General features: G+C 55.0%; 5 protein-coding genes across 5 annotated transcripts; 2 read left to right on the plus strand and 3 right to left on the minus strand.

Moving 5' to 3' along the window:
- Positions 1–2379: 2379 nt before the first annotated feature.
- B0T15DRAFT_488886 (uncharacterized protein) lies at positions 2380–3786 on the plus strand (the record flags this gene model as incomplete). The annotated part of the gene is made up of 1 exon (XM_062866554.1): positions 2380–3786. The coding sequence occupies one exon, from the start codon at positions 2380–2382 to the stop codon at positions 3784–3786; it is 1407 nt and encodes a 468-aa protein (XP_062725980.1).
- A 166-nt stretch (positions 3787–3952) lies between these two features.
- On the minus strand, positions 3953–5474 carry B0T15DRAFT_517725 (cyclophilin-like domain-containing protein). Its single transcript, XM_062868323.1, has 5 exons — positions 5275–5474; positions 5011–5036; positions 4780–4925; positions 4485–4622; positions 3953–4344 (listed from the first exon to the last, which is right to left on the minus strand). The coding sequence occupies exons 1-5, from the start codon at positions 5310–5312 to the stop codon at positions 4144–4146; spliced, it is 549 nt and encodes a 182-aa protein (XP_062725981.1). The 5' UTR covers positions 5313–5474; the 3' UTR covers positions 3953–4143.
- A 44-nt stretch (positions 5475–5518) lies between these two features.
- Positions 5519–8325, minus strand: B0T15DRAFT_517728 (uncharacterized protein). Its single transcript, XM_062868324.1, has 3 exons — positions 7964–8325; positions 6008–7900; positions 5519–5949 (listed from the first exon to the last, which is right to left on the minus strand). Exons 1-3 carry the CDS (start codon positions 8149–8151, stop codon positions 5862–5864), a joined length of 2169 nt encoding a protein of 722 aa, XP_062725982.1. The 5' UTR covers positions 8152–8325; the 3' UTR covers positions 5519–5861.
- Positions 8326–8932: 607 nt separating this feature from the next.
- Positions 8933–11135, plus strand: B0T15DRAFT_517729 (uncharacterized protein). Its single transcript, XM_062868325.1, has one exon. It carries the CDS (start codon positions 9358–9360, stop codon positions 10969–10971), a length of 1614 nt encoding a protein of 537 aa, XP_062725983.1. The 5' UTR covers positions 8933–9357; the 3' UTR covers positions 10972–11135.
- A 252-nt stretch (positions 11136–11387) lies between these two features.
- Positions 11388–12619, minus strand: B0T15DRAFT_28711 (uncharacterized protein). Its single transcript, XM_062863656.1, has 2 exons — positions 11735–12619; positions 11388–11664 (listed from the first exon to the last, which is right to left on the minus strand). Exons 1-2 carry the CDS (start codon positions 12372–12374, stop codon positions 11591–11593), a joined length of 714 nt encoding a protein of 237 aa, XP_062725984.1. The 5' UTR covers positions 12375–12619; the 3' UTR covers positions 11388–11590.
- Between the last annotated feature and the right edge of the window lie 2147 nt (positions 12620–14766).

Here is a 14766-nt window from a genome sequence, read left to right on the forward strand (position 1 = left end):
CGGTAGATGGGAAAATGGAGCATGCCACATGCGGAAAGAGCCCTTGCGCCTCTTATTAAGAGGGATAGTCGAGAACGAGACAATTACCTGAGTAAACCACGAGCCCGTGATTGAGATTACACCGTTAGGAATCGAGCTTCCATACTCCCATCAATCTACCAACCAGTGTTCTGGTACTTACCCGCGCATATGGGGGAAGGGGGGCCGAGGAGCGGTTAACTCACTATTCATTAACGCCTCGATAAAACGGTCAGCTGAAGAGTAAGCGGCTAAAACTCCGAGTGGGGAAACTTTCATTCACGGAAGGAGCCACTACCTAATTCCACGATAGTAGCCTCCCAAAATAAATGGCTAACCTTGTCAAAATGAGCTCTTCATTGTCGAAAGGACGGCCCTTTACCTATCCCTTGAGTTGAGCAGTCTGAAAAGCGAGTGGTTTAGATAGGAGAAGGGTTGTGCTTCTCTCTATTAGGAACTCATTCTGGTTAAGCACCTTATGTAGTAAATGGAAGTCTCCCCACTCGTCAAACCAAACCCCCCCCTCTCCCCCAACATGCGCAAGTAAGTAGGTTACTGACAGGCGGTTCGACGACCGGTGAATTAGACTTTGTAGGTTCAAGTTGTCAACAGTCCGCCGTTATCCCGCAGAGCTGTGGAGAGAGGGAGGAAGAAACGATTGCGCTCGCTCTCTTTACCACTCGTGCTCTATAATTTGAACAATTGCCTGAACCGCGAAGGGAAGCGCGCACGGTAGCGCGGCAACCACCCGAAGCGCGCTCTGCAACGTCACCAGACCCCCCGTTTATTTATCCGACGCGGGATTTTGACATACAACCCTCTGGGGTTCGTTTTGTTAACTCCATGAATCAGTGAATTAATTGCAGGGTGGGTGGTGGCAACAGCCAAGTTTGCAGATACATGCACATAACGACGGTGCGTAGCTATTTGCATAAATAGATGAGTGACTTCTCAGTACGATAGGCCACGAAGTGGGCTAGTCTGTCTCTTGATGGCGAGCGGTCGCATGTGGGTGCATCTGCATCGAATCGCTTGCATCTTGGCTCCATGAAACGCAACCGTGCAGACCCGCTTTCAACCGCCGGAACATGCTCGCCAATCTGAGTTTCACAGTGAGCACACGACATGATTCGATGAGCCGCAGCGGGAGTGAAGCTTGGCGGTTCCACACAAGATGTTGCCCCACCTTTGACCCTTGCCCAGCGAGCAGATCCTGGAGACGTCAACCGCCATTGAACTCCACGAGGGCAGTTACCTCCTCGATAGCAAATCCTGAGAAACGAGCTCCTCTCCTACCCAATTATCCTGTCCTGCTTCTCGATGAAGCTTCCACAAGACGAGTGTGGCCACTCAGATGGCTCGCTCAGGCAGTGGAGTCATGGGCACTGGAGGGCGCTTGGTGCGTTCCTGGTACAACCTCGCGCGATCAGACGGGCCAAGCTGGCGACAGCTCACCTCTGTGCGGCTCTCACCTCATACATCTTCTCCTTGGTAATAACCCCGGCCATGACCACCGCGAGAGCGGTCCTGTATTTTCGCTCGCTGGACGACGAAACATCCTGGCCCCAGTAGCTTGTTGAACGTAATAGTAGCCGGCACCACTCACATGGCTATGTCACTTGGTCCCGATCTCTCTCCCATCCATGATGCGAGTCACTTTCCATTTCCGCTTTCTGGCCCTTGTGCGTCTCATCCCTCTTACTCCTACTCTCCTGTAGTAGTCCTCTTCTGCTGACTCGTCTGCTCAAGCGGATTTCCTTTCTTGGCTTTGTGTCTACGAGTCTTTGCTGTGGCAACTCAGTGAGCTGACGAACGAAACGCGGCACCCATCTGCCCATCCTACGCAGACGACGTGAACAATACACAACCACACTCAGTGACCTGACGAACTCGACACGGCGCTAATCCTTTTTCTTCCACCCATCTGCGCACGTCCTACGCAACAAGCATCATACGGCAAGAACGTAGAGAGGTCATGCGCAACAACGCTGAGAACGTCATACGGAACCACGCTGACAAGAGGAGATTGGCCGCAATTGAGCGATTGAACGGATCCGCGGGGTGGTATATTAGGGGCGGGAGGTGCTCTTTCGTCGAGCCAGCCTCCACTTCCATTGTTCAACTTTCAACTGGCTTTGTCAGGCCAACGCTTCTATTCACAGTCACTTCAAACAATAACACAATAGCCAACAAACACCGCTGCCGCTCATTTGTACGAACTATTTGGCTTTGCTTATAAGCAACGAAAAGAAACCTCACGCCAAAGCAGCAAGCTGTTTGCTTCACTACATCTTCTACACCAAAACCAACGACGGTCACCATCGCATCATGAGCTCATTCAACCATCATCACGCACCAAACATGAAGGTGCGTTTCGCTCGCACCCATGGCGTTTTAGCCACCTGGCTCCTCTTCTGGGTTCTTTCAGGGACGGTCACTGGCCACTCATGGCCAGAACGGACAGTACGCATCGCGCCAAATGGGACGCTGATTGGCGTTCCGGGCTTCGACAGAGCCCACATCGACAGAGCTAGCGGCCCTCAGGATGACTACCTCATTCCGCCGAACGGCAGGCCCGACGGCAAAATTATCCACGAGGACGACAAGCTCGTGAAGCCAGAGAAAATGAAGCTCACGGATTCCAGCTACACTGCGCAGTTTCCGATGCTGCAGGTGGCCCCTGGCGACTTTGTCGCAATCCAGTACGCCGAAAACGGTCATGTCACCATCGCGGATAAGACGACGCCGCTCAAACCTATCAACCGTGGCACGGTATATATCTACGGCACATACCAGGCTGATTTAACAAACGTCAATCTCATGGACGTCCACTTGAAGTGGACAGCCGACGGCCGGGGCGGGAACGGCAATGGTAAATTACTCGCCACTAGAAACTTTGACGATGGCCAATGCCATGAAGTCGTCCCCGCGGACGGGGACAGTGAAGGCATCTCGACGTACCGCAGGCTGCACATAAGCGAGACAGATTCGGTACTCTGCCAATCTGACTTCCAGATTCCCCTGGACGCCGAAATTGGCAGCATCCTGACCGTCATCTGGGTCTGGGACTGGCCAGACATGAATGTCGCAGGGGTTGCGGTGCCGCCAGCTAGCTACCCGGACACCGGCAGGCCATGCCCGCCGGGCGGCAACTCCTCGGAACTATGCATCCATATACCGGAGCTGTACACGGGAGTTGTCGATTACAGAATCGTCGACCCCTGCGACGAGAGTCTTGGGGAGGTGAAGGGTCCTACGTGCGGAAATCGAAACGGCAAGTTTGCGGTTCAGTATGACATTCACCAGGCCGCGACAGCCAGAGGCATCCCGGCGCAGATGGCGAATCCTTTTGTGGTGCAAGTCCCTCAGGCGGGATTCAACGTCACAAGCGCCACAGCTGCTTCGACCGATATCCCCCTTCACCCCCTTATCGGAGCTACAGCCACTCAGTTCCCGCTCCCGTCGGCCATCCTCCAGGCACAGCTGCAGTTTACCAGTGTGCCTCCGACAACCAGTATTGGGACAACACCGCCAATACCTGAACCTTCGCCCTCGAGCGCAGGTACGGATCCCGAACTATTATTCGTCACCGTGTCGATCACGGCGCCGCAGAGCAGCGTCACCGTCACGGTCACCGCGCGGGCGGAAAGCAGCCCCGCTGCTGGAACCGGAACCACATCATCCACTCGGCCCACTATCACCGGGTTCCTGCCAAGATCAAGGGCCTCCCGTGTCAGGCGCCGGTATCAGGAGGAAGCAATGCGTTGATCGCAGGAGCAATCAGTCAGTTTTGTTTTTGTTTAGTTGTGCTGGGCGGGCAGCGGGTCTCAAACTGCCATCGCCAACATGGAGGAGATACCCCCTTGCCCTTCAGGTTTTGCATTGTTTTGGTGCTCTAGAATTTAGATAGGAACTTTAGTCACAATATCAAACAAACAGTCTGTTCTGGCATTTGCGCTGTCAAGCGACACTTGATCCTATAATATGATAGAATGAAGCCCGGAATGAATCAATCATGAGCGCACAGGAAAGTAAGTTGTGTATATCGTTCATCCACCTTCGCACTTTATCCATCGTACCAGCAATTAGTACCTAGAGTTTCCCCCGCCCCTCCCTCCACAATATTTACATCTCACCGCACTGGGCAATCACCACGTCCAGATTCGGCACGTCCTTGCCCCGGTAGCCCGTCTTGGTGTGCTCCATCTTCCGGACAATGTCCATGCCGTCCACCACCTTGCCAAACACGACATGCTTGCCGTCGAGGAACGGGGTCGGCACCGTCGTGATGAAAAACTGTGAGCCATTTGTGTTGGGGCCTGCGTTCTGTTTTTGCGTCGCTTGCAGTTAGCCGGCCGACGTATTCATTCCTACGCCTCCTATACCTTTTTTCCGTTTTATCTATCATTCTTTTCTGTGTAATGTAGAAAAAAAAAAGGTTGAGGACGGAAACGGGGGCTTCTTACAGCCATCGACAGCAGCCCAGGCTGGTCATGTTTCAGAGTGAAGTTCTCGTCGGCGAACGACTTGGTGCCGTAGATGCATGTTGAACCGGTGCCATCGCCGTTGAGGAAGTCACCGCCTTGGCACATGAAGTTGGGGATCTATTTTTCTCAAGAGCAAAAGAGTCACCGTCGTCAGCTGTCAGTCCATGTATATGTATGCCATGCCATGCTCTGACCCCCCATCTCCTCCCCCACTCCCATAAAAGAAAAAAAAATCGATTACACAAATAGAAAAAGACACGGGGCAGGTCCTTACGATGCGGTGGAACTTGGACCCCTTGTACCCCTGCGGACGGCCCAGATTGTTCCTGTGCTCGCCCGTGCAGAACTGGCGGAAGTTCTCGGCTGTCCGGGGGACTACGTCCTTGAACAGCTCGAAGGTGACGCGGCCGAGGGGCTCGCCTGGATGAATCCAGTGTGCGGTGTGAGCAAAGGAATTGCCAAAACAAAAAAAAGCAGCTACTACTATTTGATGATGAACTCATACCTCCCAGGGTGATGTCGAAAAATACCCTGTTCCGAGATATCTTGTCAGCATTGGTTGATTGACGCTGGAAGAGGAGAGTGATAAGTAAGTATCCTGGGGTGTGGAGGGTTGGAGCAGGTAAGGGTATATGTAAGGGTCTTGGTTTTAGTCGTGAAGTGAATAGCGACTCGGGAATGGGCGAGTTGAGGTGCAAATGGACGTATTTGGGAAAGCTGTGGGCTGGGAAGGTTCAATTGGGTGATGAATATGGGACTGGATACTTACAGAGGATTGCCAGATTCTGGTAACTTAGTAGGCGCCATAATCGCAAGGCCGAGTGCTAGTTATGAGTTGGGGAGGTTCTTCCGGGTTGAACTGGTAAGAGCCGTCGATTCAATGGGATTTGACCTGAGATCCTTATTATCACGAAGTCACGGTATTGAAGGCAAGATTGACAGCCGGCGAGATGTTTTGCCAAGTGGCGAGCTGTGGCTTACAGCTGGCAAGATGCCCTCCTGTCTTGACCATCCCATGGCTCACAAGGAGTGCCACAAGAGCTTATCAGTGAAAAGCCACCTTAGTAATGTTCTTATACCATGAATTTGCCCTAGAGACAAGCTTTTAGCTCTCTATCGTATGGTACAAGCGTCAAGCACGAACTGCACTTATGGCAATGCTACACATTCCTATTTCATCGCCCTTTCTCTGTATTGTCAACCACATAATGCCCACGAAACATTTGCGGCGTATATGTTTCCCGCAGAGTCATGGATCGGGCGACTGCCGTCCATACAGATGAATAGCTCATGGCTTGAACTGACGGCTAGTTCCACTACAAGCGCTGAACCGAGGCCTCTCCTCCGACGAGCTTCTTAGCCCTCGGCCTCAATCTCGTAGCTGTTCGACTTGTGCTTGGGCTGAAACTTGAACCCGGGTGGCGCTGGGCCGAGAAACATCTCACTACGTCTCGTCAGCTCAACCCGTCAACGTGTTACCAGGTACGCATCCGAAATCTTACCTGATCTTGATCCAGTCCTTGTAATTCTTACTCGCAAGCAGCGTCTCAAGGTCGTTCCGCCCACGATAGGCAGGCGGCCTATCGTTGAGGGTCGGGGGGAGGTATTCCAGCAGCCCGATGGGGACGTAGCGGTTGAAGAAGCCGAGGAACTCGAGAAGGAACCGCCGCGTGTAGTTGATGCCAAGCTCGTCCGAGCCCCAGGCCTCCATGCCGTAGCGGGCAAACTTCTCAATATACGACAATCTTTCCGAGGCCGACTTGTCCAGATACTGCCCCTTTTCAATCTCCTCAAAGACCCATGGCTTAACGAGTGCGCCTCGGCCAATCATCACACTGTCAACCTTGGCGTTGTTGACATGGTCGAAGTAGTCGACGTGCGAATAACAGTCGCCGTTGCCCAGGAAGTACATCTTCCCACCGTTTGGCAGCGTGCTCTCGTCTGCTTCCCGGATCGTGTCGACCAAGCTGTCGCTCTTCTCATTGTACTGCTTGATCAGAGCCGCACACTCGGCGATGTAACCCCAGTCAGCGGCCCTGGTGTACCGCTGCTGCCTTGTTCGTCCATGTAGGGTAACAGCCGCGCACCCAGGTGCGCCAACTACGCTGCGCATATCTTCGCTCCCTAGCGCCAGTCGCTCAACCAGCTTGTGGGCGGTAAACCTGTCGTCCTTGACACCCATCCGGATCTTGGCAGTAACCGGTACTTCCCCGGACACCGCGTTCATGCCCCGGATCATCCTCTCCAGCTTCGAGGGGGCATCTAGAAGGGCAGAGCCGGCTCCGGACTTGTACACCATATCGACGGGACAGCCGCAGTTCAGGTCGACTAGACGGAGATGAGGCAGGAATCGAGATAGCGCCTCGGTAGCTTTGATGGCGATCCAGGGGACATTTGCCGCGATCTGGGCGCCGAATTTGAGGTCTTGAGAATTGTCATAGCCTTGAACAACCGGACCGCTGGGCTCAAAGCGAGGGGGTGTGACCTCCGTTTCGTGAGCCCTCATCAGCGTCCAATCGGCCTTTTGCCCTTGCAGCAAGGGCAACCCTAAAGCCATCTCCGAGTACGTTAACTGAGCTCCTAGCTCGACGCAGAGACGGCGGAACGGAAGGTTGCCTTGCGTCGTCAAAGGCGCAAGGACCGGCGTTTCTCGACCAAAGTAGATTCTCCTCTTTTCGGACGGCTTGAAGGGAGGCTCGACATATTGCGCGCGGTAGTCCGCTGACTCGTCCTCGTTGTCCTTCTGCCTGTGATAGTGTTGTCGGTAGCGCTCGGTATCCTTGGTAAGCCAGTCCAAATACTGGTCGGACTTATCCAGAGCGATTCGTTTCCTGGACAAGTCGATCTTCACACCTACCGGCACCATGTTGACCACCCCTGGCCTGACCTCGCCGGCCTCCTCCTCCCCCTCCCCCTCGACCGGCTGGTTGTCAGGACTAGCTCGGCTGACCAGAACTAGCTCCGACCGTCCGTCTTCATGCTTGACTTCGTCCATGTGACTTTGGACAAACAGACAGCGCCAGCCCGACGGACACTTGCCGTACTTCTCCCAGACCGGGCATTTGCCGCCAAACGTGGTCAGATCGGCGCGTCGACCTTCTTTTAGATACTTGCGGATGTCGTGGAGAACATTGCAGCGGTCACCGTGTTTACAGGGCCGCGGGGAAAACTCGGGGGTCCACGCGACCGAGTTGCACAGGCGCTGGGCGTCTTGGAAGTTGCCAAACTCTCTCTCCTTGTTCTGGCCTTTTGCCTTCTTCCGTTTCCCATTCTTCCCTGAGCTCTGCTGGGCCTCATGGGTCTCTAATGCGGTCCGCCCTTCGGCTGCATCATCATCATCAATGGCAGCCGGTCCGCCGGGCTGCGCTGTTTGGCCCGGTGCCAAGATGAGATATCTGAGGTTGGGGTGTCAGTGGTGCTAATGTCCTAATCAGCGGGCGTCATGAGGAGGGCCTTACTCTTCCTTGATGGGCGCGACTCCCTTTACCCGGGGCCTTCGGTTTGTCTGAACTTCATCGGCAGAAGCTGGGGATGGATCTTCGAGTTTCATTCTCTTAGAGGCCGGCTCATTGTTCGTTGGCGAATTGGGCGTCTCAGTTGGCTGCCCGTTGGCCTCCTGCAGTCGCTTCACCGACCCTGGTTCCATAACCACTGCCTTTCACTTGAACGGTATGGGACGACAGGCCTAATATGTCGTGGAGTTGTGAGGAAAAAAGGCCGGTGAAATATTGAGGCTCAGGTCTCACGACGAAATTCCTTGTAAGGGAATGTATGTAATTGGATGCCGGTCGAGAGTGAAAGAATAATACGGTAACTAGCCCCACAGCGGGGTGGCAATGAGTGGACGTACTGGTTTTGTGTGCCGTTGACAACCAGGAACAACTCGAGCGTTTTCTCGGCTCAATGGCAGCTCAAGCTGCTCAACGGCCCGTCACAGCACTTTATTAGACTCGGGTCTTACAAGTTCCATTAGAGAAACGAGCACGCGACTCACGAATAACGAGATATGATCCATGCTACTTAACTACCTGAGGTGTTGGGATACACCGTGCGAACATAGAATGTCTGTAAAGTGACCGAGGGGAAAAAAAGATCATTCAAGGCCAGCTAGGTACCTTAGGTACTGTCCTTCTTCCATAACTACCTTATTTACTAGTACCTACCTAGTCTAGGTAGACAAGTATGGCCAATCTCCCGGTTCGCAATGCACGTCCATGTCATCATGCAGCGCATACCTATACTACTACCGTACCTACTAGCGCATGTGCCTAGAGCTACAGTGGCGTAGTGGACGGTAACAGAAAGAAGAGCCGACAGGATGAGACAATGGATGTGTGTGGGGGTTAGCTCGAGCTCTGCTTGGTCAGGACGAGATGGGATGATGACGAACTGGGCAGAGTGCGGGAAGCAAGGTCCCGCGGGGACTAGCGGCTCCAACTGTTATTACAGGGGGTGGCAGACAGACCCGAGCACAACGTTGAGGTGCCATTCAGCTAAGGGCGAACCATCCTGGGCAGCTGCCCATCCGCCTGAACTGCCGCAACGGAACTCCTGTGCCATCCACCGATCCAACCGTACCTCGCAGCTCCTGCCCCATCCCTAATAAGGCCACCAACAGACCTTACCAGCTGCTAATGGTAATAGACAACACCGCGTACAAGCTGCATAACTTCTCCACCGGAGGTTCTCATTTGCAGACTTGCAGTTGCTTGCTACCTGAAGGAATCAGCTCCCGGTCTGTGGGCCACCAGCATCAAAACGTAAACGACATTCCAGCCGTCTCCCGCCTGCGCCGCTGCCCGCGCCCGTCGCTTTTTTGTCGATGCTTGGGAGATGACCATTCAACCCCACGATGGCTGATCAGGCCACAGCAGCGGGGCGAGAAAGGCCACCGATCAAGGTTGTGCGGTCGCAGAAGATCACGGAGACGTATTCGCCGCCAGCCTCTGAGCTGTACGACGCTACCGAAGCCGAGGACCGAGCTCCGCCGATACCGCGATCACACACGCCAGGCCACCTCGCATCGAAAAGCCAGGATCGCCGATATAAGTTCGCCGACGTCGCCGTACGTCAGCGCTCGCAATCGACAGCCGCAGTCCCGTCTCCGCCCCCATCCGGGGTCTCATTGCCCTCCCTCCCCACCGCGACCTCCTCCTTCTCCATCCCGCCGACGAAGACGCCAACGCCCTCCTCGACTCGACAGCCCAGCATCGCCGAGGATGGAGATGGATCCTCCGCCGGCCGGGAACGGCACGACTCGGCCGGCAGCAGCAAGGAAACCGCCCGGCGACCGACAGCGGTGCGTTCTACGTCCGCCATCGCGAGCCGGCCGGGAACAGTGGGGCCGGGATCGGGCGTTATAGCTCGCCTGGGCACCGGCCGCGGCGCTCCGGCGAAGGGGGCCGAGCTGTACACGCCGTTCCCGCCGCTGGCGAACCCCAAGACGGCGCCGGACGTGCCCCCGGCGCCGTCGTCCGGCATGTACTGGAGCCGGGCGCCGGTGTCCGGGGCGCCGCACACGGCGCTGCGCGCGCACACCACCACGCTGGTGGGTTCCAACGTCTACGTCTTTGGGGGTTGCGACTCGCGCGCCTGCTTCAACGCGCTGTATGTGCTGGACGCCGACGCCTTCCACTGGTCGGCGCCGCACGTGGTCGGCGACGTGCCCGTCCCGCTGCGCGCCATGACCTGCACGGCCGTGGGCAAGAAGCTGGTCGTGTTTGGCGGCGGCGACGGGCCGGCGTACTACAACGACGTGTACGTGTTGGACACGGTCAACTTCCGCTGGTCCAAGCCGCGCATCCTGGGCGACAAGGTGCCGTCGAAGCGCAGGGCGCACACCGCGTGCCTGTACAAGAACGGCATCTACGTGTTTGGCGGCGGAGACGGCGTGCGGGCGCTCAACGACATCTGGCGCCTCGACGTCAGCGACACCAACAAGATGTCATGGAAGCTTATCTCGGGTCCGTCCTCGGCGGACGGCCGGTCACCGGCCGGTGGCAGGGATGCACGGCCGAAGGCGCGGGGCTACCACACGGCGAACATGGTCGGCAGCAAGCTGATCATATACGGCGGCTCGGATGGCGGGGAGTGCTTCAACGATGTGTGGGTGTACGACGTGGAGACGCAGGTCTGGAAAGCAGTCAGCATCCCCGTCACGTTCCGGCGGTTGTCGCATACCGCCACTATTGTCGGGTCGTATCTCTTCGTGATTGGCGGCCACGACGGGAACGAGTATTCCAACGACGTCCTGCTGCTGAATCTGGTCACCATGACCTGGGACAAGCGGAGGGTCTACGGGGCGGCCCCCAGCGGCAGGGGCTACCACGGTACTGTCTTGCACGACAGCCGGCTGTTGATGATCGGCGGGTTCGACGGGAGCGAAGTGTTTGGCGATGTGTGGATTCTCGAGCTCGCTGTCCATGCGTACTATTCGCAGATCAGCCACTTCACCATTGAGGTCTAGGCTCGGCTTTGCGCCTGACGCCACGGAGCGTCATGTTTGTTCGAAAGAGATAAGAAGTTTAAGGTATCGAAGGATGGTGGTGAGGCGGGAGGCAAGCATTGGTACAAACAAGTACGGCGTCGCGGGTCTAGGTGTCCAAAAAAGCGAAGCGGGTGGACAGGATTGGTTGAATCTGCGTCTTAGATGTCTATTCCAAGCCTCTCTACGAGTCATGACAATCTATAACAGCGTTTTGACAACGCTTGAAACAGTACCGCCATCTGCCTTTCTTTCTTTTCCTTTAGATTCCCTGATTGGTGCGCCCATCCATCGTCCGTCGTCCCGTTCACCCCTAGCCTCTATGATTGACTAAGGTAACCAGCAAAGCTAGCACCAGCTCCACGGGACCGCCCCAAATAGTGATACATGAATGGGAAGGAAACAATTGACGCCAACAATACCATACGCTTTTTGTATGATTTGCGTACCCGCTAAACCGATGAACGCCGTCTAATGCAAGAGAGAAGAGAGTGTGTTCGTAAGATACGCGTCGGAGTGTTGAATGCAGGGGCCCTGCCTCTCAGGAATTCCCTATCCACAAGTTCCCGACATGGTTGAAGTCAGCAAAGCTTCCGTTCGCCTATTCAGCCTTGGCTGTCTGGGCCTCCCGCTGCTTCTTTTCCTGCAGACGCCTCTCCTCGGCGGCGACCATCTCTAATACATGAGTTAGCTTTCGCTCACAGAATTCCAGACAAATCCAGAGGATAGGTTGGGAGTAGCGCACCCTTCCAGAGGTCCTGGCCCTCGTACTCTTCCTTGTGGATCTTCTTCTCGATCAGGTGCTGGTGGGTTGGATCGTTCGGGTCGACCACCATCACGGTCTCCCACCGACCCTTTCCGGCCTTGGCATCGGCAGTCTCGAAGGCAGCAGTGGCGATCAACACGGCGAGCGTCAGGCCCTGCGCATACACACGCGCCTGGACAACCTTTTGGCTGGTGCTCAGGTACTTGTTGCGCCCGACCATGGCCAGCGCGATGCCCATCGAGGCAAGCCAGCTGGCGAAGACGATGCTGTAGCGGTGCTCGCGGCCCCAGTCCATCATGCGTTGCCACTCGGTCTTGCCGGCACGCCGGGCCTGCTCGTGCTGGCGGTGTGCCGCCTCGAGGTAGTTGTTCATCTGGTCGCGTGACCGCTGGTAGGCGATGCTGTACCGCTCGGCGACAACGATGGCGCCGAACGTGCCGGCGGACGAGACCAGGAACGTCCGGAACGGGAGCGTGAGCGACCGGAAGGCTGCGTACCTCCGCGACGCGCCCAATACACCAGCTAGGCCGAGCGCCAGCCCCGCGCTGCCGCCGATGAAACCGCCGCGGAGCACCTGGCCGTAGTGCTCCTGCTCCTCTTCCTTGCTGATGACCTTCATCTTGCCTGGCGACTCGCGAGTGCTATAGCAAAGGGATGTGACGGTGTGGTGGCTGCGCGAAGATATGCGAATATCAGAATAGCTAACGTGTAATGTTCGAGAAGGCCCCGCGGTTGCTTTATGATGGGTTTGCGGCGCTGAGTGCGCTGGTGCGGAAAATAATCGTATGACGCTTCAGGCCAGCGGTCCGAGACGGAACTACGGGATGGGTGGAGCCGAGATGACTGAGATCACGGTTGAGAAATGAGAATAGTATCGGTAAGAGTGTAGGAAAGGGACCTGGCAGAATCGGTTTCCCTGCGATACCTAAATATTACAGGCCTGCTACAAAGCCTAGTAGAAGAAGGATGGCGCTTGCAGGTTTTCCAGGTTATCAAGTATGAGCCCTTGGACGCGAATGGGATGACACCACGGGCAATTTTTTACGCCCAGGCAATGGTGATGTCAGATGTCCAATGGTGAGGCAAACACCGAGTCTTCCCCGCGACGGTCACGCACAGGCCAGGACCCTTATTAAAGCTTCGGCGTTTGCACCAAGCCTTAATGTGTAGAATCCCGGGCGGACGCCGAACGCAACAACATTGCTCGTCTGTTCGCCGTTACAATTAAGTTGAAGCCGGATCATTCCGAAACTCTTACTTCATGTGTGCCTCCAACATCGACTGTTTGACGGCGTTTAATAATCGAAAAATCGGCTGTGTAAGCTCAATCCAGATATTTGGGGCGGCACCGGCCTTCAACGGCCCCGATACGGAGTATAGCGACCCATTTTCGCGCGTCTCTCGGCGAGACCCGGCCGGGCATTCCCTCTGCCGCGGAGAAGTCCAAGTACCTTATTTTGTAATAGAAATTGTGTTCGTGTGCAGCAGACATATCTATTCAGGTCCGACATACACATTATTGGGGACGTATTGCCGAACAATCGACTTCGGGAGACGTACCTACGGTATCAAGTTCGTGAGACATCCAACGTTCGCATCATGAGGGATGCCGTGACGAGTTGCCGTGTCGCAACGAGGTGGGTGAGCTCGCCAACTCCTTTCTCCACTGCACTCTTTAGCGAAGCTCCGGGTTAGGGTTTCATATCAGAACGGAGACCATGACGTACTGCGTAGAGGTCGCTGCGGTACTATGATGGCTACGTCGTTGTGAATTCGGAACGCCTACCAGCTATATAGGATCCTCTCCAAATTCTGGAAGGCGAGCCGTTAGAATGACTGTCAAGCCAATACTCGGGAGAAAGGTGCATGGCTCACCAGATTTCGGCCGCCGAGAGCACTGAGTGTCACAGCCTCTGGTGGAACTGATGGGGAAGTGAGCCCTCACTCGCTACACGGAATTATAGTGGAGCAGGCGCTCGCGATGCCTCGCCTCTCTAACTTATATCCGTACACTACAGAAAACCACGCCTAAGCTATGAAGCTAATAATACTTAGTATAAGCGCAAACGTCTAGGGACATGCCACGCATACACTTATATAATATCACTCCCTTAATACTCATCTCTCAGCTCTGTCTTAATCACTAGTACGATACATGCAAAAGTCAAGCTTGGAGGCGCCAAACGACGGTCATGTTGCTGACGGCATAACGTTACGGCGATGAGCGTAGATCGAACTAACTCTGTGTGGTGGAGCCGTGACGAGCACTACCTGTATGTACAGAATGTACACAGTAGACCGCCATCTTACACATCTGCTTTGCTGATACTTCCAGCTGGAACGAGTTCCAGTTTGATGCGTGACTCATTGGGGACCTTGGTTAGTAGGTAGTCAGGGTACCACTCTACAGCAACGAAGTAATAAGGGAGTATGCTACTCTTAACTGCCTGTCCGGGAAGCATGAGGTTCAATGCGGGTTGCATGTGGTGTCCAAGGAGAGTACTAGTAGTTATAAGAAGTGATCGTCGCGCTTATTAGCCCTTGGGTTGAAACCACATGTGGAAGTGGCAAAACTCTGCGACGCTTCTAATGCAGCTGCGCAGAGTCCATCCTTGGTTGAACCTGCGGGGTTAGCGTTTGGTACGTACTACTAGTAGTACAACTATTACAGTATAGAAATACCGTGAGAATCGAATGTACCCCAGGGCGCGTGGGCGGTTCCTCAACCCGTTTTCTGCCTCTAGCACGGAGGCCTGACTCTATTCAGACTGGTCAGCCTCGACGCAGTCTCGTTCCCAACAGCACCCAACGCTCACCCTGGCATCTTGTTTGAGGTGGCACTCAGCTAGTCCATGTACGGATGTATCCGTATGTATAGTACGTACAAATTACACGTGGCGTAGATCTACGGTATGGATTGCCTTGTTTCGCAGAGACCCACACAGTATTACATTATGTATGTAACGAAAAAGTCTGGTATCGAATGTATGTTACTTACGTTTATATATGTA

This window comes from Chaetomium strumarium, assembly GCF_033439665.1.
Source record: "Chaetomium strumarium strain CBS 333.67 chromosome Unknown B0T15scaffold_1, whole genome shotgun sequence".
Taxonomy (NCBI): Eukaryota; Fungi; Ascomycota; class Sordariomycetes; order Sordariales; family Chaetomiaceae; genus Chaetomium; species Chaetomium strumarium.